The sequence below is a fragment of the Phaenicophaeus curvirostris genome, chromosome Z, assembly GCF_032191515.1.
Source record: "Phaenicophaeus curvirostris isolate KB17595 chromosome Z, BPBGC_Pcur_1.0, whole genome shotgun sequence".
NCBI lineage: Eukaryota > Metazoa > Chordata > Aves > Cuculiformes > Cuculidae > Phaenicophaeus > Phaenicophaeus curvirostris.
The window spans coordinates 27,892,967-27,920,834 of record NC_091431.1 but is presented as its reverse complement, the minus strand read 5'-3'; the positions used below and the strand labels follow the sequence as shown (position 1 = coordinate 27,920,834).

At 36.3% G+C, this 27,868-nt stretch overlaps 1 protein-coding gene across 1 annotated transcript in view; it reads left to right on the top strand.

The window, feature by feature from the left end:
• CNTNAP4 (contactin associated protein family member 4) overlaps positions 1 to 27,868 on the top strand; it is a 240,164-nt gene that overhangs the window by 174,520 nt on the left and 37,776 nt on the right. Inside the window, exons 9-14 of the mRNA XM_069879913.1 lie at positions 263 to 412; positions 5,502 to 5,673; positions 11,869 to 11,975; positions 14,538 to 14,657; positions 19,524 to 19,721; positions 26,535 to 26,691. Of these exons, the coding sequence (XP_069736014.1) occupies positions 263 to 412; positions 5,502 to 5,673; positions 11,869 to 11,975; positions 14,538 to 14,657; positions 19,524 to 19,721; positions 26,535 to 26,691 (904 nt within the window). The remainder of the gene's footprint in view (positions 1 to 262; positions 413 to 5,501; positions 5,674 to 11,868; positions 11,976 to 14,537; positions 14,658 to 19,523; positions 19,722 to 26,534; positions 26,692 to 27,868) is intronic.

Genomic DNA, 27,868 nt, shown 5'->3' with positions numbered 1-27,868 from the left:
GTATTACAACAGTAAGGCCTATTCAGAGAAGTAATTTTATATTTTCTTATCATATGTGAAGCAAGGCAATGGACAAATGCTCTGTCTTCACAAAAAACATTTGTTCTCTTTCTTATTTTTTTTCCCTTTAATGATCACTTGGAGGTTTTATGTGAGCTCTGATTGCTCTACAGCTCTCTCCTCTTTTTCACTTTATAACATTCAGGTAGTATAACAAGTAATGGGCATTTGTTCTTATTTTTTCTTTTTCTTTACCTTCTAGGTTCTGGATTAAATAATGGCCAGTGGCATTTGGTATCCTTCTCTGCTAAAAGGAATCGAATCAGTGTAATAGTAGACAATGATGTGACCTCATCTGCTCACAGCTCCATACCTCTGCAAATTCATTCAGGAGGTGCTTTCTACTTTGGAGGTGAAATACGTTGTTTATTTATGCTGGCAATATCCCGCTGTTAAACATAGTTATTTCCTAACATATCTAATCAAGTGGTGAGCATTATTTGACTTGCCTCAAGTTTTCTTTGCCTAGCTTGGATATCTCTCAAAGGATCTGGTTTTCATGCACTGCCATGATCTTTTTGAGTTTGTGTTTCCTTCAAGTTGTATAACATGGAGTAGGATAAATTCCCATCCTAAATCTTTGGTCACTATTTGAACATCATTCTCTGATATCATGCTGTTATTATTGAATATTGTCTGGCAGACAGACAGACAGAAGACGGTCTCTTGTTGCACACTTACTGTGTTGCTAAATCAATTTTTTGCATCTTCCACTGGGATAACCTCAAGTTTTAACCTCATGTGAACAGTTACTTACTTATGTAAATATCCTCTATACATTATACATATTTACAATATTTTTTAATTTTCTTTTATGACAGTGACGCAACTTTCCTGTGTATGGAGAATATAACTTCTGCCTAAAACCTGCGTTTTGATATCTTCCTTTCCCTAGACATATCATGCATATTGTTACTGATAGAGTAACACCCCTCAGCTTCCCTGATTTCAGCTTTACAGCTGCTGAAATCAGCAGTTTGTGCATGTCATACAAACTTGGAGAAAATTAGTAGAAGGTTTCTTAGTTTAGAAAAATTGTTTATTAAAATTCTATGTCATATACCACTATCAAAATGCAGACAATGCATTTTGACTTTCTTTCTCATATACATGAATATTTACCATGTTTCTACATGCTGAGTGTTGAAACATAAATATCAGCCTTCCAGGAGAGGTGTCCTGGGGACATAGTGGTTAGTTTGCTTGTTTTAATAAATATGTGTATATCTAACTGGAAAAATATGCGATAAATGCAAAATTTCTAGTCGTGTTATCATCAAGTATATACTACCCCTCTGAGTTCTTGGAAAAAGAGCAAAAAGAGATTATTTAATATTGCAATAAGCACATAAGGTAAATAGGGGAATTTTAATGGATTTTAAATTATTTTAGTGGATTTCTTCCTATCTTTAATATCTGGCCTGCAGTTATAAGGAATCCCCATTTCATTAATATTAATGATGTTGACTTTTCTCAACAGAACTGGAAGACGACACAGCCACAGACACAATGAAAAATATCAGAGACACAATTCTGCATGCCATCTAGATGTAAAAGTTTTTCTGACTTCTCTAGCTTTTTTTTATTGTTGTTATTTTAATATGATCTCCACTGGAAGTACCTAATTCAAATGAATGTCAGATTTTTCAGCAGAAATTACAGAATTGGTTTTATCATTTTATTGTAGAATGCTATAAATAATGTGATTAGACCTATAATTGATTTGCTTAAGTACATGTGGTTCTGAAAAGTTACTGTGCTTGTGTTTGGAGTTTTACAAGTCTGCAGATTTGTTGCTCTGAAAGCAATATGCCAAGCAGATAATATGCATTTCCTTTAGACATAGTAACGGTTACTAACAGTTTGGTTCCTCACCAGATTAAAACACACTGAGAATTTATTTCGTTTCAGTTTTTCTTCATTTTCTATTGCATAGTTCTTAAAAACATATCTTTAGTATTTATATTATTGTACCATCACTTGAATAAATTTACTAGTTTTCACTATCATTTTTCTCTCCTGTACAGTAAACCTCAACACTGTCTTTACAGGACTTCAGAAAGTACCTGTTATCTCTGTGGAACAGAGAAGCGTCTTGAAAGTACCTGCTTCCTAACATCATGAAACAAGGCCTTTGAATATTGTGAATCAGAATGCACTATTTTCTGACTAAGATCAAAGAATGGCCCTTGTGCGTACTTGCAGAAGCACTACAACTCTTTGGAAGAAAGTCAAAGGAAAAAATCATTTAGGCATATTTGTTTATACAGTGTTGGGCTGCTGTTGGGAAAACTGTTGAATGGACATAGTTTAAATCAAATCAGGATCAAAGCAGTTTATTGCTTTATTAACAATGTTTAATTAGTGAACAAGGCATTTCAGGATCAGTAGCACATCAGAAACCCCACAATATTAGATACTTACAGAATGCTACTCATAGGCTGGGTACAATATCCAATTGCCTAGCCCAATTCTCTGTTCTAAACAAGTCTGATTAGGTCAGGAAATACAGGACAGTGACTGCTCAAACCTTCAACAGCTTCAAGGATGGATATCTCAGACCCGAATTCAAAATGGTTTTTTGTCCCACTACTGTGAGCTTTTGCAAAAAGTCTGGCTCCATCTTCTCTGTATCATTTTATCACGGAGTTTTATCTTCTGTTTCCAAGGCTGAAGAGTCCAGATCTCTCAGAATCTCCTTATACACCCTGTGCATTCAGCTCCCTGACTGCATTGGAAGCTTCTGTTGGACTCACTCTAGGATGTCAATGTCTTTACTGGGCACTCCGGAATTACAGCACTTCAGATGTGGTCTCGTAAGTGCTACTTAAAAGGAAGGACTACTTCTCCATATCTGCTGGCTGTGCTCTTGATAATATAGCTCAGAATGCCATTGACTTTCTGTGCTTGCAAGGACTCATTCCTGGCTCGCAGTCCACCTGTAGGCTACCTGGAGCTGAGGCCTTTCTCCCTGGGTCTGGGTATTTATCCTCCAGCTTGGTACCAGTGGTACATGTACTTGTTCCATCTCAGATTAAAGACCTTGAAGTTGTTCTTATTGAACTGCGTGGCATTCCTGTCAGCCATTCATACCAAAGTCTGTAGTATTGCAGAGGATTGTTATGGCCCAAGTACAGGACCTGACACTCAGATTTAGAATCACAGAATCATGTCGTCCCAGCATCATAGAATCACCAGGTTGGAAAAAGACCCACCAAATCATGAAGTCCAACCATTCCTATCAAATAGTAAACCTTGCCCCTGAGCACCTCGTCCACCTGTGCCTTAAACACCTCCAGGGAAGGTGACTCAACCGTCTCTCTGGGCAGCCTGTGCCAGTGCCCAATGACCCTTTCTGTGAAAAATTTTTTCCTAATGTTCAGCCTAAACCTCCCCTGGCAGAGCTTGAGACCATTCCATCTCGTCCTGCCCCCTGTCACTTGGGAGAAGAGGCCATCTCCCTCCTCTCCACAAGCTCCTTTCAGGTAGTTGTAGAGAGCGATGAGGTCTCCCCTCAGCCTCCTCTTCTCAAGGATAAACAACCCCAGCTCTCTCAGCCCATCCTCATAAGACTTGTTCTCCAGCCCCTTCACCAGCTTGATTGCTCTTCTCTGGACTCGCTCCAGAGCCTCAACATGCTTCTTGTGGTGAGGGGCCCAGAACTGAACACAGTATTCGAGGTGCAGTCTCACCGGTGCCAACTTGTTGAACCTTATACATTTGGCCTCAGCTCATCAATCCAACCTGTCTAGATCCCTCTGTAGTTCCTTTCTTCCCTCAAGCAGATCAAGATTCATGCCTAACTTGATACACTTTGACCCTCTAATTTTCTCCCTGCATAACTTCATGACAACCATGTAGTCTTTATTATTTGACTGTCCCTTCTTCCAAAGGTCATCAACTCAGCTTAGAAAGATCTTGTTCAGGCATATTTAGCCTTGAAGCTGAAGTTACATAGTTACCTTCTTGTCCTTCACCTATAGAAATGCCTTCTAAGAAGATTCACTCCAGGAAATTTCCAGGGACTCCAATAAGGCTGACTGGCCTCTACTTTCCTGTGCCTTCCTTCCTACGCTTCTTGAAGATAGGTGTATTATCTGCCTTTTCCAGTCATTAAGAAGTTCACCAAGGTTTGGGAATTAAAATTATAATGGTTTCACAATGACAATAAAAATTGTTGCTATGACACTGGTCAGCTCCTGCAGCACCCTCAGATGCCATTTGGACTTGTTCTTCCATTATTGTGAGTAGTGCTTCTCTTGTTCATATTCTGCTAGAACATTTAAACCCTAAGCATTAATTTTGCCAGTGAAGACTGAAGAAGAAAGGCCTTGAAAAAAACCAACTCTTTTCAAGCCTTTGTGACTAGCCTTCCTGACCCAAGGAGTAGCGTACCCATGATCTCCTTAGCCTTCTTTTTGCTCCTGTCATACCTATAGAAAGCTTTTTGTTGCACTTCACCTTCCTTGATAGTTTTAACTCCACCTGAGGAGTTAACTCCACCTGATTCCTGTACTGCATAACTAGACATGCAGGTAACATCTTTGTATTCCCCTCTGGATTGCATGTCCCTGAGTTTTGTGAGCTTGCTTTCTGTGTACTTTTCCTTTTGTGTTTGCTCTCACTCAGGATCTCTGTGTTTATGTTTGCAGATCTTCTGCCCCACTTGCTCAGTCATTTTGATATTGCTACAGACTATTCTGCTCCAAAGGCTTTTTGTTCAAAAATGTCCAGCTGTTTGCTCCCTAGCACACTTTCCAATCTGAAACTCAAAACATCTCCTTAACAGACCAACCTTAGCTCTTCTGAAATCTAGGGTTCCAAGTCTGCTTTTTTTGTCTTGCTCTTTTCTCTGTGGGTCATAAACTCCACAGCCTCATGTCTGCTGTAATCAAGACTGACCTTGATATTGACATTTTCAACAATTTCTTCCTTGTCTATGAGTAGCAGATCCAACGGAGTGTCTTTCCTAGTTAAGTCATTGATGACCTGCATCAAGGAATCATCTTCAGTGCTTTCCAGAATCTTTTGGACAGCTTGATAAATTACTGTACTTTGTAACAACTTTCTGTCTTATTTGACTTCAGTTTTGACTCAAAACTTTACCAAATCATGTGCATCTTGTCTTGTAACCTAGCACTTCATGACTAAGGTCAGTCATCTGTTCCATCTTGATTCTATTGATTGATTTGGAACTGCTTTTTGAGTTATGCCTTACCCAAATTTTTAGTGATGATTTTGGATATACTTTAAAAATATAAGACCACAAAGAAATATTTATTTACAGTTGCACCACTATGCCTGTTCGGGAGAGCTTCTGGCTAAAGTGTTCCACCCACAGAGCTTACCTGGAAAAAATCAAAGTTCAGCCTACTTCTGGAATATAAAATTTCTCAAGAATTTCTTTTTTTCAGCTCATGTTTCATGTTTTTTTTTCCCAGGCTGCCCTAACACTGGAAACATTTCTGAATGTAATACTTCACTTTCTGGCTTTCAAGGATGCATGCGCCTCATTTCCATTGGCAACAAAGCAGTGGATATGATCTCTGTTCAGCAAAATCTTTTGGGCAATTTCAGTAACCTACAGATAGATTTATGTGGCATTATAGACAGGTAAGAAAATAACATTTACTCATTTATTTATATATTTGGATGTTTTGTTTTCAATACTGAGTTAATGATAAAGAACAAAATGCTTACAAAACAGCATACTGCTTCTTTGGGAAGAATTCTGAAGTCTAGAATAAGTGCAGCATATATAGCACAGCAATTAGATTTCCATGCACTGCAAATAAAATAAGAGTAACTGGAATTACGGTTATTTGGTATTTCTAACAAATTTTAAATATCTTACTTTTTTTTAAAGTAAAGCTAGAGACACACATCCCCTCCTGTGACATGTAGCCCTACTCACTTTTTGCAATAATGTGTTCTTACAACTTAATGCTGCTTCCTATATTCTATGCATCCAGAAACACTTTAGATAGAATTAATCACAGTGAATGAGAAGTCTCTTTTCAGCTATGTTCTGAACTAATCAAATAAGTTTCAATATATATTATTGACATCTATCTGAAAGAAAGTGACTAGTTTAAGTGGCTATGCAGGGAGGAAAGTCTGTATACCTACCCTGAAATAAACCAAAATACTTGATTGAAAGACATTGCTAGAGTCCAGTATGGAGAAGGTACAGGTTGAACCAAAACTGGTTTTGTGGAACAGCAGAAGCTGCTGAGAAGAGAACAAGAAGGCACACAAGGAGGCAGTGGAAGAAGTTTTCTGCCGTAAACTCATGAGAATGCAGTCACAGGCATCTGTGCAAAGTCTGCTGTAAGCCGGGGATTCTTGCTTTGAACCAAGAGGAAAGTCTGTAATGGCTGATTAGGCAGTAATGAAGTGGCACAACCAGCAGGGGAAAGATTGGGTTGTAAATACTTCTCCTCCACTCCCTAATTTTTTTCTCCTTCAAAGCTAATTATTGATCTAAAAAATCCTAGCCATTGAATTAAAAGACTTCTAAAAATAGCTTACTTTGGGGAAAATAGTGTAGGCAGAAATCTGCTTCAAGATCACAGCCAATTTCAGGTTCAGTCACACAGACATATTTCTGTGACATGCATTCCATGCACAGAAAAAGCACTGTGTATTGTCTATCCAGGTTAATGTTTTGAAGAAAATCACAATGCCTTGTAGATGTAAGACAAAATTAATACTAGTTCTTTACCTAATTGTGCACAAAAGTTGACAGAGGAAAACCTCCAGAAAGAGGGTAAAAAAATCTGCCTGCAATGTGATCCTTTCAGTCAGGTCGTAATGTGTCTTCTCAATAATCTTCCTACACCTATCAAATTTTAAAAGCGTATACTGTTGGGTATATATCATTCTTTTTGTTAATTTATCTCCTACTGAGTTAATTCTGACTTTGCCATAGCCAGTAAGTGGAATAGACATGCAACTAAGCAGAGTTAAGCCTCAGTTAAAACTTTATCATAGAACTTGTTAGGGATTTGTATTTGAGATGCAACATACATTTACATTTTTTCTTAGTTTTCTTGCACCCTACTCCTTTTTACCCGTTTTCTCATTTTTCACTTATTTCACTGTCTTGTTTTTGTCATCTCTGACAGAACTCATGACACTTTCTTCCAGCTTCTAAAGTACAGTATAACTGTTGGTTTTTCAACACTGAAGTTGAACTTAGTCCACTTCTATCACTCTACTAGATATTTTTGTTTCTGGTAAAGAGGCAACATCAGGAAAAGAATCAGGCCAAAAAAGTGTAATGTGGGCATCTGCATATTCTTTCATCAAACACATTAAAGGAGAGCTAAGCAAGATTATGAATGGAAAACATTACCAAATTGACTTCTATTGTAATTTATTTCAATTACTGTCTCCAATTTATTGTGGATTTTTCAACGTATAATGTAACTGGGGACCCCTCAAAATGCACATCTCAGAGCTGTGATTTAGGAATAATCTCTTCCTTCATGAATGCAAGAATGTTTTACCTAAATTTTTTAAGGAAGATGGTACGTATTTGCATGTAGAGATGCCAGTTCTTTTCAGCTTTTGAACAGCCATAGTATGTTCAGTGTTCATGTGCATTTTCAAAAAGAATTAAGTGTGTGCAAGTAAATATAAGTCACTGTAAACCTCAGTATATAGAAATCAGGCACTATTTACAGTATTCCAAATGTCATAGCACTTGTATCTTATTCACTACAACTTTATTTTTTTCAGAATCCTTTTTGATTTTAAGCATTATACCAAAGGGGTTATATTTATATATATCTATATATCTCACTCCCTCATATTTTTGTCTTCTTGAATTTTTATAACATTTAAAGATAGTTACTATAATTATTTTTCATTAACATTTTATATTATGTCAGTATGACTGCCATCTGATTTTATTTTTTGATGCCAGTATGGATTTGTGTAAGACACTAAAACTTCCCAACCTTAGTCATTTTCAAATTGTTTTTACTTCTTTCTGAGACTGTGAATGCTCCTTTATTCGGGTTTATGTTACTCTCATAGTTTATCAACTATGGTTTCCCATGATCAATGATACCGAAGGGTGAAAAAAAATCTTTTTGGAAGGTTTTATTTGGTTCATTTTGTTTTCTTTAAAAGTTGCTGAAGTTAAGTTATGTTTTCTTATATCTTGACAATTGCACCTTTCTTGGAGTAACTCTGCCAGATTTAGTTTTCAGGACTCAGCATGCTTACCATATGTCTTCCTAACTAATCAAAATAGAACTGTAATCCATACATTTTTATCAATTTCACTAGTCTTTATATTTTATTTCAAAATATACTGTTTTTTAAAAAGCCTTCCTAGTCTTGAGTTAGCTTGCTCCAGAGACTGTTTCTTTCCTGTTGCTTCAGACAATCTCTTTCCATTTGCTATCTACAGCTCATCATATGGAATGAACTTCATGTTTCTGTGTATCAAACTAATTCTATACCTCACCATAAGTCCCCATTGATACAATGGATCCTTCTTTGCCAACATTAAAATTGCTTACGTGTTAAACAACTTGTAACAAACTAATTTAAGGGAAAATATTTTCTTCATGCAATGAGTGCTGTATGTCGTTAGATACCCTAAGCTAAAGTAATCAGCATTTTTTCCACTGTGCTCCTAATGGTAGATATTCTACCTCCACCTAAGGGCAAACAAACCACTTTTTCTGTCTAGGAGTCTTCATGGGTGTCTCTGCATCTGCAATTCCAAATATTGAAGCACTACCCAAGTTCTGGAGTTATTCATGACTTTTGCAGTAGAAACAGTGGACCACCGAATGTATTGATTTTACACATTTAAAGTGTCAGAACACAAAAATTGCTTTTTGCATAGTGATCTGAATTTTTATGCAATAGTAGATGAACTGAAAATAATTCTATTTTCCATTCTTTACCTCATATATGTATATTTTTAAGATATATAGAGTATTATTTAATTTATCAGGTTTACAATCCTCATTGACAGATGAGGATAATCATTAATTTATTTGTTGTGATATAATTTATTAACCCATTTGTTGTGTAAACAAAAATTGCTGTACAATTTTCCTCTTTTCTTTTTTCTGAGTTCCATAAATTTCCTTCTCCTATGCTTAAATTATTGTGATTTTTTTCTAGTCATTGCTCTTCCTATACTCCTTCATTTAACCTTTTCATTGTATAATATCTCCGTATTGTTTCATAGCTTATATAGCTCTTGGGCATGCAAATAACTCTCTTCATATATTTCTCCTTAATATATTTTTGCTCAGCTCCTTTATCACAATACACTGGTTTAATAGATACTAATTTTACATAAACCATTGATAAAATAACTTTAATGGACACAGTAAATGCCTTACAAAGTTAGTACTTTTAGTCTCTGAGAAGAGAGTTCCAGATGCATGTCTTATAACTAAATCAAGCCCAACACAGAAATTAATGGTAACTTACCAGGAATTACTACCTTTGGTGTCATGGCCGCAGTCTGTTTTTAAAAAAACAAAACAACAGACTAAATGGTTTTATATGGAAAAAAAGCAAGAAAAGGAAGGGAAGGGGAGGCAAGGCAAGGCAAGGCAGGACACTGGCACCACAATAGTTTTCCAATATTTTCCCCACATTTTAAGAATTGAAGAAAGAAAAGTAATGAAATTGCAGCACTTATTTATTCTTTTAAAATAACTTTTGACTATATCTAAAGTATATTCAGGTTCTGTACCAGTGTTGTCCCTTGAATATTATCTTGTTGTTAGCCTGCTGCCTTAGTTTTAAATTGTATATAATTGTCAGATGTCATGCACTTAAAAGCCTACTGTCAAGTTACATGTGGTAAATGCTTAATCAGCTGGGTTTGGTTTGTTTTTTTCTGATTCTTGGTGATGAATCAGAAAACTACTTTATACAGACGAAGTATTAGAAATACATTTTCATTAGAAGTATTTTTAATAGAAAATTTGTCTTCTCAGAGAAAGCACTGTTCTAAATCTTGCTTTGGATATGGTCATAGCATATAATACATTCATAGGTTCATTTTGATGTAGCTAGTGGCTACTTTACATTATACATCCTGAAACAGAGGGGGGAGGTGAAAAATTTAGTGTTAAAAACGGTTAAATTAAACCAAGCTGGTTCCACATCTATTAAATTTAGTTCAAGTGTCATCAATTTCATCTAAGCTTTTCATCTTAAGAACACTATTACAAAGATTAATTAATATGGATAGAGGGTTTACACAAAGAAATACCATGTAAATCACTTGCAGTTTGGGAATAACGATATCTTCATCTTAAAGAAATAAGATGAGAAAAACTGTCATTGAATTGCATGCAACAAGAGCAGCTGTCAGAGTGTGCACTGAAAGTCCAGAATGGTACTTTATGTTATAGTAAATGTATACTTATAAATAACTGATGTCTAGTCTAACCTATAGAAAGCTAAATTAAGCATTTATCCTGAGAATTATTACTATGCAAAAATACACAATTCCTCCAAATACAGTATTTTATGTCTAAGTGTTTGAAAACCTGATGCCAAAAATTCATATTTGTGTTCCAAACCAGAGTTCATTCAGACACATGGAACCTACAGACTTGTCTTAGAAATATATTCCATGAGTGAGGTAATAAATTCAAGATCAGCTCTTTCAGTGGCAAGAAAGTCAGTTATTTCCTTAAAAAGGTGACCTGTATCACTCTGCTTACTTTACCTACTCTTTCTTCCCCCTTCCTTCCCATCTTTGAAAACCTTTGCTTATCTTTGTTTATAAACATGAAAGAAAGATAAAATTCTTTAAGAGTCAGGAGGAGTGAATGTAAAACGTCCCTAAATTATTCGTAAGGTGGATGTATGAAGTACTGGACTTTCTACAATCTTAATACCCTCCTAAAATTTCTTAAGTGATTTAAGAGGCGTTTTAAGGTCCTGTGAATATTAGTGGGCTTGTTTTTCTTTTCTTTAATATGAACAATAAAGCCTTTTTATACTTTCTGTGCTATATCACATAAACATAGATATACACATACAATCAATGCATTTACAATATTAACTAATTTCTAAGGTTAAAAGCTGGTTAATAATTGCTTAAGGTGTGCCACTATTTCAATATATTTACAGTTCTGTTGAAAGACAAATTTTCTGGTTTTCATCTCAGGCAATATTTTATTACATAAAACCTGAATCTTCAGGTTTCTGCTCATATCACCAGAACGAAAACTGGTTTTATTCTGTTTACGCGTCTTGTGATGGAACTGACTGAATACTGAATATTTTACTCTTTCTAGAATGGGAAGTAAACATGGTTGCAGAAAAAGATTTAGCTCTCAGGTGCTATAGACAGGTTGTTTTATTTTTATGTGACTTTTAAAAGAAAACTATTATTTCTAGAAAAGCAAGAAAAAATCTGTTTTGATGCTTCTTTGTCATGACACATCTTGTTCAAGAAATCTTACTAGATGCAAAATTTACCAGTGAGTTATCAGCATATAAATCTTGCATTGTTTTATTGTCTGTATTGAATTGCAGATCACTGAATGACAATAAGTAACAATTAGTCATGTTACACTTTAAATTTGTTCTCACAGGCTTAATGCATAATTAATCTATTATAAGCCACTGGAATAGTGGGGAGGATGAAAAGAAGTTTTCTAGTAATCATATTGACATCTTCTCCAATAAACTTGAAGACTTCCATTATGTTATTATACTTCTTTTCCATGATTTTGTATCCACTGATAAATAAAAGTAACATGCAAATGAATGGAAAAGAATGAAAATACTCCTTGTTTTTCATTTTAGGTGTTTGCCTAATTACTGTGAACATGGTGGTGAATGTTCACAGACCTGGAACAGTTTTTACTGCAACTGTGCCAATACTGGTTACAAGGGAGCTACTTGTCACTATCGTAAGTCTAAGATGCTTTCTGACAATGCTTTTATTTCTAATTAACTTTTTCACCACAAAAAATATATTGTTGTACTGATTATTCATATTAGAAGATTTTTCAATCATGTAAATATTGACAAGTTTGTTCAAGGAAAGGCCTTGAGAATTCAGAATACATAGCAAAAGAAACTAACTGAAACTTCTAATACTCCGTTTCACATTTTTCAAAATTTACATGAAATGGTCAGTAATATCCTCTTCCATCCATATAGTTCTACTTTCTGAACCAGTAAATAATTTAGAAATGTGTTTAATTCATCTTTATACATCACAACAATTTTTTTGAGGCAGTGGGACTACATTCTTATGCAAAGGTCATTATGTATTAAGCTTTAAACATGTTTATATAGTTTGTTGAATCAGACAGTAGATTAAGAGAAAATTAAAAAAATAAAATTGAAAGTGAAGTAGCTAATTTCACAGAAATTGCTCAGCATTTGTACCATTTTACGTATATTCTGAGAAGTAGAATATATGATTACTCTGGCCTTTATTATATGCATCTAATAACTAGTAATTTATATGCAGGTAATAACTAATTACTTTATGAATCTTTACAGATAGTTTTATAACATTCCAAACACCACTCTAATGATCAGATAAATGATTCTGTCTTTATAAATTATTCTTATAAAATCAGTACAACCTTTGTACAAAGATTTTATGAGAAGAACATGTACCTACAAAAGTGGGATTTTTTGAGAAATTACTGATTTGAGAAGACTGCCTATTGAATCTCACTGTACAGAGTCAAAAAGTGATGACTTTTAATTTAATACCTTAATTGTAAAGAACATAATGGCTGAAATAAGAATTTTATGAAAATTTATGTAAAAAAGAAAGGATGACAATAGTACAGATGCTTTGAATACCGGAGTGTATAATGTAAAACTACAAGACCAAAGTGAACTTGAAAGTGATTTGGTTCATTATAATTTGAAATATCATATGATGAATTAACAAATGATGTTTGTGAGGACAGGTTGAAGTTTCCCAGTGATTAGGACTCCATGAGAAATGTAAAAATATGATAAGAGTTATTAAATTCTTGTCCAAGATTTCTCTTCATGATAAAGAAAATGCTTTATCTATGGATATAAATTGGAAGTATTAGTGCTTGATTCTAGTGATTTCAATAATGATTTCAGAACAAATCCCTAAGGTAACTTTTTGTATTATTTCAAAAGAAAATAATGTCCCTTGAATTCTCAAAGAGATGTTCTTTTTGTTATAAACCTAGAAATAAGTTACTAATCTCAAAATATTTGTATACAAACTACCAAGTTTATAAAACAATGAATGAATGATTGAACCTCTTTTGCTCTGTTTAAATTTAACCAATAATTTACTGTAAGGAACCATAAAATTCCATTGAAAATGGCATAAATTGCACTTTCTGAATATTATATAGAATGTCAGTAACCATCAGGCAGGAAATACAGAGATCACACTCTTCCAAAAACCAGCTTCTTTTTAAAAAGCAGCACCTCTTTGGGTTACTGTACTAGTACTTTACAGTCTTTTTTATATAATTTAAATAATCTAAATTTATATAGGTGAAAATCTTCTGGATGTTATGATGGAGTCATCTATTTATTTGCATAGCCCTTGTAACTATTTTTTTTTTCTGAATCTAACAATTTGTCCTTTTTGTTAGTGTTTTCAAGTTCGGCTAATAGCTAATAGAGCTCACAGTCTAATTTTAGAAAGAAAGACCAGAATATTGTGACTGCTCTATAACAATGTAGTTGTTAAAGAAGTTGACCTAGTGTGATCTAGCTGTGGCATTATCATAATTTGTTCCTGTCTATTTAATTAGGACATTAAAAAGGACTTATAAGTCCTTTTTCTCAGGTTTGTGATCATAAAGAAGTCATCTCAAAATTTTCTTTAGGCCTTGACTGATATAAAGTACACATAACATGCAATCTATAATCTATCATTTTGTCTTTGCTTATTTAGTACTTTTAATGCAATCTCTGACAAGTTCTATGCCCTTTGTTTAGAAAAGGAAGAACATAAGAAGTTTGAAAGCTAAAAAATGCCAGGAGACAATTACAATGCCTAGAAACACTGTCTACCTTTTGTTATATATAATAACAACAACTAAACTCTGTTTTGGTTGAGGAAGGCAGTGTTTTTTTCCTCAAAATATGATCACTGGAGTCTAAGTAAAACCCTTGGCATTCTCATTACTTGGAAGTACTATTTACTCACGCACATTTCATAGTTTCCTCCCTGAAGTTTCCAGCTTGAAATAAATAAGAAAATGCTTGAAAATGCCCCTTGTGATCTCTCCAATAAATTTAACCAGGTGCGCATTACAAATTCCAATGAACCTTAATAATTTTGTGATTCTATGATTCCATAGTTTTGATTATGTGTTTTCTTCTGTATTCTTTAGCATTGAATGCATAACTGTTTTCCTCATTGATGTACTCTTTCTGCTTTTTTAAAAAAATTCCTGAGTTAAATGTAAAATTATGCCATTACATTTCTGATATAATGTATTCTTTTACAGCCATCTATGAGCAATCTTGTGAAGCCTATAAGCACAGAGGGAATACTTCAGGCCTCTACAATATTGATTCAGATGGAAGTGGCCCCTTGGGACCGTTTCTTGTATATTGTAATATGACAGGTGAGGTGATAAACTTCCTTAACTCACAAGTAGATTTGTATGTATGCTCATTACATTGGAACATGAGTTATCAAATAAGAAGACTCTGTAGCTTGTGAGTATAATGCATACATGCACAACTGAATTAAAGTGACTCCTTATCACTTGGAATACTGGGCAAAGAAATTCAAATAATAACATTCATTTTTGGGGAGCAGCTTTGTTTTCAATACAGCATCTTGAGGAGATTTGAGATAATGAGAAATACATCATGTTTTCTGATAGAATTTCTTATTTTTCCCAGAAGCATTCTAAAATGTTGTCATTCAGAACTGGCCTTTATTATGTGTAATACAGACATTAAGCTTCATCTATAAAACTGCAAGTAGATCTCTTAGGGAATGCAAATGCAGCAAGTAGAATTCTGCACCCTGCCTCCTTCTCTGCACCAGTTCTTTGAATCTAACTGTTTATATAACTAGGAATTTTGTATGTCAGAGTTAGTTGTCAGTCTGTTTTTTTAACAAACCAGTTGATGTTGTCTGTGTATTTCTGGTAGTATATGTCTTTCTAATGAGGCTTTCATTTAAATGGTTTTCTGAAATCTTTTTTTTTTTTTTATGTGCATGCATCCCCTCCTTTTCACTCAGCCTTTATTTATTTGAATGGCTTACCAGCCAGTTTGACAGCTGACCTGTTTGTCTTAATTTTTATGTTCTATATAGCCCTGAGATATATTTGTGTCTGTGTGTATGTGCATGTACAGAAAGAAATCTAAGTTTGCTATATTTTCAGCCATCTGTTTTTTGGAACATAAGCTTTTATCTGCCACCAATATGTAAAGCAATTCATATTTTGAAGAACTTGAAGGAAATAATCTTTGTACTCCCAAGCAGAGTGTCTGGTGTTACTTTTCCTTATATGCAGAATGACCACTGTACTCCTGTGCTGTAGTGCCAGCCAGTGTTACCTTTCCTGTGTCTTGGTGTGCAGGAAAATAATTTTTCTAGTCTCAAAGTAAATATGTAGTGTACTGTCTCTAGTACTGGGCTGCACCGATCACACACTGGCAGAGTTTAAAGTCCTGAGGGATAAGGGACTGGCAAGGAGTGTAGTCAGGACCCTAATTTTCAGGAAAGCAAACTTCCAGCTCTTCAAACTGTTCATCAGTAGGACCTCCAGAGATATAGTCCTCAAGGACAATGGAGCAGAACAAAACTAGCAAATATTTAAGGATGCTTTCCATAAAGTGCAAGAACACCCAGTCCTCAGATGCAGAAAATGGGGCAGGGAAGGGAAGAGAACCATGTGGCTGAGTTGAGACCTGCTGGTCAAACTGAAGAACAGGTGTGAACTGCACGGCAGTGGAAGCAGGCACAGGTAACCTGGGAAGAGTATAGGGCTGCTGCACAGTTGTGTAGGGATGAGGTCAGGAATGTCAAGGAGCAGCTGGAGCTGAACTCAGCAAGGGAAGTGAAAACTAATAAGAAGGGCTACAAGTGTGTCAATGAGAAAAGGAAGGTTAAAGAAAACTTATTTCCCTGATGGATGATAATGGTGATCTCGCATCAACAGATAAGGAGAAGGCTGAGGTACTCAACAAATTTTTTGCCTCAGTCTTCACTGATAACCACTCTCCTCACCTCTCCTGGGTCAACAGACAACAAGAAGGGGACCAAGGAGTTGCAGTCTGTCCTACCATAGGGGAGGATCAGGTTCGTGACCACCTGGGGAACCTGAACATATATAAGTCTATGGCACGTGATAAGATGCATCCCAGCGTACTGAGGGAATTGGCCAATGTAGTTGCCAAGACACTCTCTATGATATTTGAAAAGTCATGGCATGGATGTAATCCATCTGGACTTCTGTAAAGCCTTTGACACAGTCCCCCACAACATCCTTCTCTTTAAATTGGAGAGGTATGGATTTGATGAGTGGACTGTTCAGTGGATAAGGAATTTGTTGGGTGGTTACATTCAGAGAGTAATGGTAAACAGTTCAATGTCCAGATGGAGGTCTGTGACAAGTGGTGTCCCTCAGGATTCTATACGGGGATTTGTTCTCTTTGGTATCTTCATCAATGACATAGACAGCAAGATCAAGCAGCCTCAGTGAGCCTGCAGATGACACCAAGCTGAGTGGTGCAGTTGCCACAGTGGAAGGATGGGATGTCATCCAGAGGGATCTAGACACTCTGGAGAAGTGGGCCTGTGTGAACCTCATTAAGTTCAACAAGGCCAAGTACAAGGTCCTATTTTGGGATTGGAGTGATTCCTGATTTTAATACAGGATAGGGGACAATGTGTTGAAACCAGCCCTGCGGAGAAGGCTTAGTGGTTCCCATTGAAGAGAAGCTTGATAATTGCTGGCAATGTGCACTTGCAGCCAAGAAGGCCAACCGTGTCCTGGACTACAGCAAAGCAAGCAGGGGCAGCAGCTTGAGGGAGGTGATATGTCCCTCTATTCCTCTATTGTGTGATTTCATCTGTGTCCAGCTCTGGAATCCACAATATAAGAACATGTGGAACTGCTGGAACGGGTCCAGAGGACTGAAAATCAGAGAACTGGAGTACCTCCCATATGAGAACAGGCTGAGAGTTGGGGTTGTTCAACCTGGAGAAGAGAAGGCTCCGAGGAGATGTTATGGTGACCTTCCAGTACCTGAAGGGGGCATACAACAAAGCTGGAGAAGGACTTTTTACAGGAGCATGTAGTGATAGGACTAGGGGAAATGTATTTAAATTGGAAGGAGGAAGACTTAGACTGGACATTAGGAAGAAATTCTTCACTGTGAGGGTGGTGAGGCACTGGCATAGGTTGCCCAGGGAAGTTGTGGATGCCTCCTCCCTGGAAGAGTTCAAGACCAAGGTGGATTGGGCTGTCAGCAGCATGGTCTAGTGGGAGATGTCTCTTTCCATGGCAGGGGTTTTGGAAGTAGATGATCCATAAGGTCCTTTACAACCCAAACCATTCTATGATTTTAAAGTAGCTTTTAAAGTAATGCCTTCATATAGGTATGGTAACACAAGTTTCAGTTCTTGATTTTTGTAGGCTTGCATTGCAGTAAGTTTTTATAATTAATAGTGCTTTACATAATTGCTGTAGAAAGTGAAAAGAAGACTTTTAAGGAAAGAATATTTATGAAGTATCAGTGTAACAGGAAAGCTATTGAACCAATTTGATCTTAATGTAAGCAATATTGCTCCAAACTGGAGAAAGTCTGTTTCACAGTAGATTGTATAGCTTAGCATATACCTTTTATAAACATGTAATACGTTGTTTATTATTCAACAATTTGAAATATATGTATATTAATATGCAAGTCTTTTCAGCTCTTCTAGTAAAAGTGCCGAACTTGAGAACATATTTTTCTAGAAATAATGTCTGAAGAACTGAATATTTACTAGTGATTCATGGAAAAAAGTTTGCCTACATAGTTCAGTTGCTTCTGGAATAAATATTCAGGCGATATTTTCATGCCCTCAGTTACAGAAATCATAAGGCCTGTCTACACAGTGCAATGAAGTACATTGCTTCCATATACAGCAGTATCTGAGGTAAAAGTGGATTTAACAGTGGTATGTGTTTTTTAAGGAAATGCAGCTCTCAGTTCTGAAATAGTATTTCATCACCTTACAGTACTGAGTCAAGTGGTCATACTGTGGTAGTTGAAATAAATTAATATTTTGACAGCTGTTTGTAAGCAGCTTTCTGTTGAACCTTGGAAGCTGTGATTTTTCAGTCCCTGACTAAATACAGCTTTTGAGTAGTAATTCAAATCACAGAATCACAGATTTTTTTCTGTTGGTGAAGACTTCGAGTTCCACTGTAATACTAACACTGCCAAGTTTGCCACTGTGCCATGCCCAGGGATAACCTAATCCAGGTCACTGATAAAAGATTTTAAACAGAACCATCACCAATACTGAGCCCTGGGGGAAACCACTTGTGACTGGCCACCAAATAGATCTAACTTCATTCACCATAATTCTTCAGGCTTAGCCATCCAGACAGGTTTTAACTCAGCAAAGAGTATGCCCATCCAAGCCATGAACATCCAGTTTCTCCAGAGGAATGCTGTGGGGAACAGTTTCAAAGACTTTACTGAACTCTGGGTAAACAACATGCACATCCTTTCCCTCATCTACCAAGTGGGTCACCTTCTCACAGAAGGAGATCAAAGTAGTTAAGCAGGACTTGCTTAAACCCATGCTGACTGGGCCTGATCACCTGGTTATCCTGTATGTACTAAATGACTGCACTCAAGATGATCTGCTCCATAACTTCCCCTCAGAATAGTGACTACTATTTGATTTTAGATGGCTAGAATAACTCACCTTCATAAAATCTGGGTTTTATAGTAAATGTAGTATTTGGAAGCTACTTTTGTTTCTTTGTGTGATAGAAAAGGGCTGTAGACCATCTCACACAGAATAAATAATTCAAATTACAGTAAAATATGCTATGTAGCTAGAATCTAGGATAGATTTTAGTGTTCTAATATAACCAACTTAAGCCTCAGAAAAGTAACCATACTAAGTATCATTTCATTCTGTTCTTTCACTGCAGATTGCCAAGTAAACTCTAATTTGAGAGATAATTATTTGGGTGCTATCATTTACTGTTTCATTATTCAATAATGACAACAATCTGAATACCTGTTACAGTCATGCTATAATAACCTGCTTATAAATATAAACACTGATTAATTGTTTTTAATTTTTGCTCAGTGATTTATGTCTCTGTTTCATGTGCCCAAAAGCACTTTTTGTGATCAAAGATGTAACCTCAAATTTTGGTTGATTTCATCATACAATCTCTTTGCATTACAAATTTCTGCAACTACTTCTTATTCTTTATTACTTTTCACATGTGTTTTGAAAGATACAACGTGGACAATTATACAGCATAACAACACCAACCTAACTAGAGTCAAAAGTGCTAATCGAGAGAACCCCCATACTGTGTTTTTCAAGTACTCTGCCAGCTTAGACCAGCTTCAGGCTACAATTAACCGTGCAGAGCACTGTGAACAGGAGGTTGCTTACCACTGCAAAAAGTCAAGGCTTTTAGATAAGCCAGGTAAGTAAAACAGGTGAATCTTTTTATGTTATATACTGCATTTTATTTTACTGGCTACTAAAGGTATTTATTTCCATCAACATTATGGTATTTTGCTACTATAGAGTTTGAATTATACCAAATATCTAATACTCACATTCCTATAGGTTGCCAAGAGATACTTGAACCAAAAAAACCTAAGTGTCAATTTGTAGTGATCTCCATTCGGAGAATTAAATGCTCTCAAATTTAATTTCTCTCATAAGCCTTTTAAATTAACAAAGATTATTATTAATAGATCTTCTGTTCATTTTCCTCCCAGGGACTTTTAAATTTTAATGAAGGAATTACTGGGGAAATGTCTCTTTTAAAGAACACAAACTAGTGCATAGATACCAGCAGAAGTTTATGGCTGAAAGTTTTTAAACACTTAATGTGCATATTATGAATGCTTGACAAAAAGCATCAATAGCATTAACTTTCCACTGTCCAATATAAGCATTCATAGAAAAAATCCCAGTGGTGAAAATGTGGGTTATTGACAAAAGTGTAATTGTAAGAGAAAAAATAATGGAGATATTCTGATGTACTTAAAGAAAAATGAAATTATATAGTCAACTTAAATCTCAACTCTCACTACATACAGCTGGTGTTAACAGACTTTACCATGAAAATTCAATCTAAGTAGTCTGAATAACGGGGAAGTAAAAACCTCAATTGTTTGCTGTCTTTTTAAAAACTAGGTGGTTTTTTTCTACTTGTCCACCAGGAAGTTTGAAACTACTCAAGCTTATTTCTTGTCATTCTTTCCTAGTAAGCAGAGAGTAGGCCTCTGAGTGCAACAGTCTTTGGTTGTGTCTCTAAACTCTTTCTTTACATATACTTTCTTCTTAATTATGTCATGGATATCATTAGTAGACTTCTTAGATTAGAACTCACTCTTGGCAGAATATCTGCTTGAAAATGTCTCTGCAGTGTAAAAGATGAACCTACTGCTTAATATGTCCCACTGAACCTGCCTTTTACCTGCAGACCCCCAATTAAACTTATGATTAGGTGTTCAGAAAGAGAAAGCTCTGAGGAAAGAGAAAGTTAGGATCTAGTGACAGTCACCCTTGGCTTCTGCAGTGAGGTTGCTTAAACAAAGCAACACTGGGTTTTATGGTATAGGAATGAAAGAACAACATTCATTAAAGAGAATGAGGGTTTATGTTTTGCCTTCTGTTTAAAAGCAGACAGAGCTACATTTTTACAACTGTTCAGAGGATGTATTAACTTTGTCTAATCTTTTTTAGCATTCTTAATTAAAACAGTTCTTTAAAATAAAATTCAGATTTTCACTTTCCAAGATTTTAGATACCTTCAGGGATGGTGACTCAGTCACTTTCCTCTGCAGCCTTTTCCAGTGCTTCACAACCCTTTCAGTAAAGAATTTTTTTCCTACTATTCAATTTAAATCTCCATGGCACAACTTGAAGTCCATTTCATTGCTCTCTACATTGCTTTCTACAACTACCTGAAAGGAGGTTGTAGAGAGGAGGGTGCTGGCCTCTTCTCCCAAGTGACAGGGGACAGGACAAGAGGGAATGGCCTCAAGCTCCACCAGGGGAGGTTTGGGCTGGACATTAGGAAAAAATTTTTCACAGAAAGGGTCATTGGGCACTGGAACAGGCTACCCAGGGAGGCGGTTGAGTCACCTTCCCTGGAGGTGTTTAAGGCACGGGTGGACGAGGTGCTAAGGGGCTTGGTTTAGTGTTTGATAGGAACGGTTGGACTCGATGATCCAGTGAGTCTCTTCCAACCTGGTTATTCTATGATTCTATGATTCTATGATTTCATCTCATCCTATCATTTGTTACTTGGGAGAAGAGACTACTAGCTGCCTCATTACAATCTCATTTCCAGTAGCTGTAAAGGGCAATAAGATCTTCCCTCAGCCCCCTTTTCTCCAGAATAAACAACCCAAGTTCCCTCAGATGATCCTCATAAGACTTGTGCTCCAGACCCCTCACCAGCTTTATTGCTTTTCTTTGGAAACGTTCCAGCACTTCAGTGTCTTTCTTGTGAAGGGCCCAAAGATGAACACAATATTTGAGGTGTAGCCTCACCAGTGCCGAGGACAGGGGGATAATCACTTTCCTGGTCCTGCTGACTACACTGTTTCTGATACAAGCCAGGGTGCTTTTGGCCTTCTTGGCCATCTGAGCACACTGGTGGCTCATATTTAGCCAACTACTGACCAGCACTCCCAGGTCCTTTTCTGCCAAGCAGGTCTCCAGCTACTCACCCCCCTACCTGTAGCACTGCATGGGGTTGTTTTGGCCCAAGCGCAGGACCTGACAGCCTTGGTCCAACAATCCAGCCTGTCCTGATCCCTCTGTAGTGCATTCTTTCCCCTAAGCAGATCAAGACTCCTGCCTAACCAGGTGTGATCTGCAAACTGAGGGTGTACTCAATCCTCATCATCCAAATAGTTGATGAAGATTTTAAATAGAATTGATCCCAGTACTGAGCCCTAGGGTTCACCGCTTGTGGCCAGCCACCAGCTGGATTTAACTCCATTTATCACAACTCTCTGGGCTTGATCACCTAGCCAGTTTTCCAACGCAGTAAAGACTATGCCTGTCCAAAGGTATGAGAAGAAAGTTTCTCCAGAAGAATGCTGCGGGAAAATATAAGTGATACATATGAGTGCCAATACATTTTTTTCAGGAAACCTGATGATCATATGTCTGGAGTATCTGTTGATATAGATGTTGTTTTGAGCACATCAGCAGCAAAGAATTTGCATTTATAGAGTCTTAAAGTAACAGAATCACAAATCACTTAGTGGCTGAGGTTGGAAAGGACCTCTAGAGGTCATCTCATCCAACACCTCTGCTCATGAATAGCCAACTAGAGTCAGTTGCTTGGGACTGTGTCCAGACAGCTTTTGAATTTGTCCTAAGATGAAGACTCGACAATCTCTCTGGTCAACCTGTTACAGTGCTCAGTCACCTTCACAGTGAAAAAGTGTTCCCTGATATTCAGGAATAACATCCCGCTTTTCGGTTTTTGACCACTGTCTCTCCTTCTGACTCTGGGCAGTACTGGGAAGAACCTGTCTCAGTTGTCTTTACACCCATCCTTCAGATATTTATATATGTGTATGAAGTCCCCCAGAACCTTCAGGTTTTCAGGCTTAAACCATTTGTACTCTCCCAGCCTCTCCTCACAGGAGAGGTGCTACTGTCCCTTAATAACTTCTATGGCCCTACGTTGGACTCCTTCCAGTATTCCCATCTTTTTTGTAATCAGGATGCCAGAGCTGGACACAGTTTTCTGATTCTAGCCTCACCTGTGCTGAATGAAGGGGAGGGATGATCCAGTGGGTCTCTTCCAACCTGGTTATTCTACTCTATGATCTCCTCCTTCAACCTGTTGGGAACACCTCAACCTCCCAGTGCAGCCCAAGATACCACTAACCTTCTTTGTAGCAAGGGCACATTGCTGGTTCATATTCAACCTTATGTCCACTTGGATCCCCAGGCCCTTTTCCATCACACTGCTTTCCAGCTGTGTGGTCTCTGGCATAAATTTGTGCCTACTGCTGTTCCTCCTCAGGTGCAGGTCTTTGTGGTCCCCCTTGCTGAACTTCTTGAGGTTCTTGACAACTCTTTATCTTAAGCCTGTCAAAGTCCCTCTGGAGTGTCAGCCACTCCTTCTGAAGTCTTCATGCATGTAGGCATTCAACATGTTTGATAAGTGCTGGAAGATTAGTATTATATTTGCATAGTGATCACTGTAGTGGCTGTAGTCATACCTGTAGAATACCTGACTGAATCACCTTTAAATATCTAACTCAGAACAGTGCTGTAATGCAGAGCTATTTACAGAATTAGCCACATCAGTATTGCTTTCTCAAAGACATCTGTAAAGTCTTAGAAGCAGACAAGCTATCTACTGTTAAGCAAACATCACAATGTCTAGCTGAGCCCCTGTTAAAACTGGAATGTATCTAAACTGACAACAGTCAATGCGTTGTGAATATATGTTAAAACATTTTTAGTCTGGTAAATATTTTTAGTCTTTAGCCACAACAAAATGTAAGCCCAGCTCTGAGGCTGTGAGAGAAAGTTTTTCAAATATTCTCCAACGCACCATATTTTTCTTTCTACAAATATATACATAGTACTTGCTGATATCACCAGAAGGGAGAATTCTATTATCTTTTGAAAATTTTAAGGTTATGCCACCCCATTAAGTCTTTCCTTCTTTTATTTCTGGAATATCGAAGAACTGGGAGTGGGGGGAAAGTGGAATTGAGTATTCTCTCCTTTTTCATGTCTTTTTATTCAAGACATATCTTTCCATTGAAAAGAATGGAAAGAAGACAGAGTATATTACTTTTGTTCTCTAAAAAGTAGTAATTCCATATTTAAAACTGTTACCAAAAAATCTAGTTCTATAGCTTGGAGAGCTTTAGAAATATATTTTTCACCTATGTGAAACATAATTTCCAGCTTGCATTCTAACTTCAAGTGTCTCAAGTGTCTTTGAGTGACATGGTACCATAAACTTTAGAAGTTTCATTAGAGATTTTTATTAGTATGTTGCAAGTGTAAGTGTGAATTATAATAAAATGTTATAGAATGCCTAGACTATTTAGAAGAGCTCTGGGAGCTGAATAAGAATGCTGTTTGGAATGCAAATGCTTTAAAAAATTGAGGGATGTGTAGGAATGTAAAGGGATCTAATTTGAAATTTTGGACTTACTGACACAGTTGTTATTTCATCTATTTGGCATCCAAAGATAACCTTCAGCAAGATTTCCTATTTAAGATCACTCTTATGTTTTTGCTTGATGAGTTATATATGTGGTTCTTTTTATAGTCAGAATTACAAACAAACAAAAATTGCACACAGATAATAACTAAAGCATACGTGACATTGAAAGAAAATTCAAATAACATTTCATTGAAATAACTTTGTTTCATTTCATTTATTATGAACACAATGAAATATCGGAATTTAAAATGTAAACAGGTACAATATCAAATTGCATGCATGATTTAATCCCTCTCATTTCTGCTATCTGTAACCTCTACTAACTATGTCTGACAAGTACAAAATTTGATGATGGTCACATGAAATATGTTTTGGAACACACAATCCATGTAATATTTCTTTACTGACTGTATTTTAAAATATTCAATCAGCCTGGACAGGTTTTACAAATGATATCATTAAAGAAATCACCTGTTAATACATTTACATGATTATTATGAAGCGATCTCTAATAATTAATAATTTAATTTTGATTAGGCAATATCTTCTGTCAAAGCAGGATAACAGTCTGGTGTAATCAGTATGAACTTGGATCATTTCAATAAATGCTCTGTCCCCTCCCTGCTATGTGAACAAACAACTGAGACCAGCTTTTAAACATTTCCCAATGGACCTAGTGAAAGATTGGGAATATTAATTCATTACTACAAATCAAAGCTAAGGTGTGCTGTTGAAACAGCAGAAATATTCTGCCTTTTACAGTCTTAGTTGTTGGAGGCTTTTTAAAGTATTGTCTGATAAATTATTTATATACTATCTCCAAGGTTTCTTCCTCCTGCGATGGCTTGCAAACACAAACACTGATATTGAACATTGATGCCATTACGCAAGTTTGACTTTTCAAGAAATTACTCATGCTGGGTTTTGCCCTGCTGGGCTGAAAGTTATGTGGTTATGAATCCAGTCAATGTGTCTATGATCTGAGGGATTGTCAGCCTAACAGAGGTCTTATCTGACAGCATGGTTTAATAAACAGTGGCAGTTGTAAGTAAAGAGACTGGAAAAATGTCAGCTTCTTTGTGGGGGTCTGCTGCTGAAAACTTGGAGCTCCAACGGCAGCAAAAAGAAGTGCAACTATAAGAAACTATAATTGAACATTACTTGATTTCTTCTCCTGCCTTGACTCTCATGCATTGCATCTGCCACCCCGCTTCCTTCTAATTTGAGGTGGACTATCTTTATACTTCATATCTTTTAGCTATTATTTCTTCTGTATATATTGTCTGTTGCTTGGCAGCATCTTTAAACTTAATCTGCAGCACTGTAACTTTAAGGAACATCCAATTTTATAATTTACTACAAACAATACTGACTGGGTACATGACACAGAGATGTTATAGTCCTGGGAAACCTAACTTCTGCTCACCAGATATTTCAACTTGCTTATGGGAGTGCCATAGACGTGATTTCTGCTGTCTCTGAGTACATAAATTCTGAATCGGCTGTCTGTGACCTATCAGCTGTCTTTGGGCATTTCTGATTAACACCACTGCTCAGCTTCTTCACCTTCATCACAGATAGGGGTAGTACTCTGTAGTATTCTTGATAGCAAGATGAGACTATTGCTTCATAGCTTTTCTATAACTCTTCTCATTCTATTGCTGGTAGTTCCGTGATATGATCAAAAAATTAGGAATATAAACTACCTTGATTTTTTGGAAGATTGTATCTCCTTTTTCATGGGCCATTTTAAAATGAATTACATAAATGGACTGCTTAAGACAAATGATTTTAATATCATGGCTGGCTGAGCTAGGGACTGTGAGTTCCCTTTTCTACTAGTGCAAGAAAAAGCTGTGACAATCATTTAATACTGGATAATGAAGTATTAAAATGAATGGTTACTTATCAAGTAAAGGTAGTTTTTTTTTCCTAACTGTTTTTTTAAAGATTTTAGATGTAAGGGGGCGTGTTTGTCTGTGCAAACTTTTGGAAAGTTGCTTGGATTAGAAAAACTAGAAGTAGGAGACAAGATAGGGTACTAATTTTCTCTAACCTACATTCTAGATGGGATGCCTCTGAGCTGGTGGATTGGAAGAACCAATGAAACACAGACTTACTGGGGAGGTTCCTTGCCTGCTGTACAAAAGTGTGCTTGTGGATTAGAGGGAAGCTGCATTGATTCACAGCATTACTGTAACTGTGATGCGGACAGAGATGAATGGTGACTTTTTACTGTTGCTTATACATAACATTTTTTCCTGGGAAATACATAAAGAAAATAGGCAGGCCTTGCCTCATTTGGAACACTAAGGCAGTTGTAAATTTAGATTGTCACAGTGTCACCTGCTTCTTTGATATAGAATGCATTTTCCTACAAAATTAGAATTATGCACATTAAGTATTATTGCTAATTATTTCACTTTGAATTCTGGGAATGGTGTAATTTTATACAGATACTTTCTAGTTTGGTAGTATATTCCATGTTGGGCTTGATTACTTTCACGGTCCCTTGCAATCCAAAGTATCCTATGATTCTATGTTTTGTAATAAGACATTAATTCTGGCCTTTAGTACAACTTCAGATATTAGGTTTTGAGTACTGAAAGTGATTAAAATTAAAACAAAACTTTCTGGGAAAAGATCACTTAATTTATAGCATAATTTTAACTACACTTTTAATTTTAGACTTTGTATCCCCTTTTTTGTTATCTCCAACTTAGATAACTTAATTTGAACACCCTTTTTATCAACTAAGCAAAGCACTCATCCAAAATGCTCTTCTAAGGTGTTGGAAAGTTTACTAGCATACAGATCTTCCACTTGTACTTGAGATTCTCCTGTGTTGTTTATGATCTCAGTCAAATAAGTAACTTTTCAGTTTGTATTACAATGTCAAATCTGAACCTGTCTTTCAATTAAGATGATCGGATAAAGCTTTCTCAATAATAGCTCCAGTGCAGGACTGTATAAAGCAGACAGGGACTTTTCAAATGAAAGTTTTTCTGTTGAAGAAAATTCTAAGCTTTTAAAATTATAAAGCATCCTTAACTTAAATAAATCTAATTCAGCGCGTAGGTTAATATATGCGTGTTAATAAAGATATCAACACCCATTTTTTTTTGGAAATAAAAAATATAAGGAGGTTACTTAGGAAAATCTTGTGTGTGCAAAATGAAATTTCTTCTCAACCTGGATATGTACCCTTTGTTTAAAGGAACAACTAGTGAATTTGTTGCACATTACTTATTCTCTTATCGTGAGCAGAGAACTCAGCAGATACAGAAATGAAAATACAACAAAGGACTAGTCAAAGAACAAATTTTAACTGGCTTCAAAATTTTCTGTAGAAAAATGATTTATACCTGCAGTAAAAGTCACACAGTGATATGTGCTGTGCC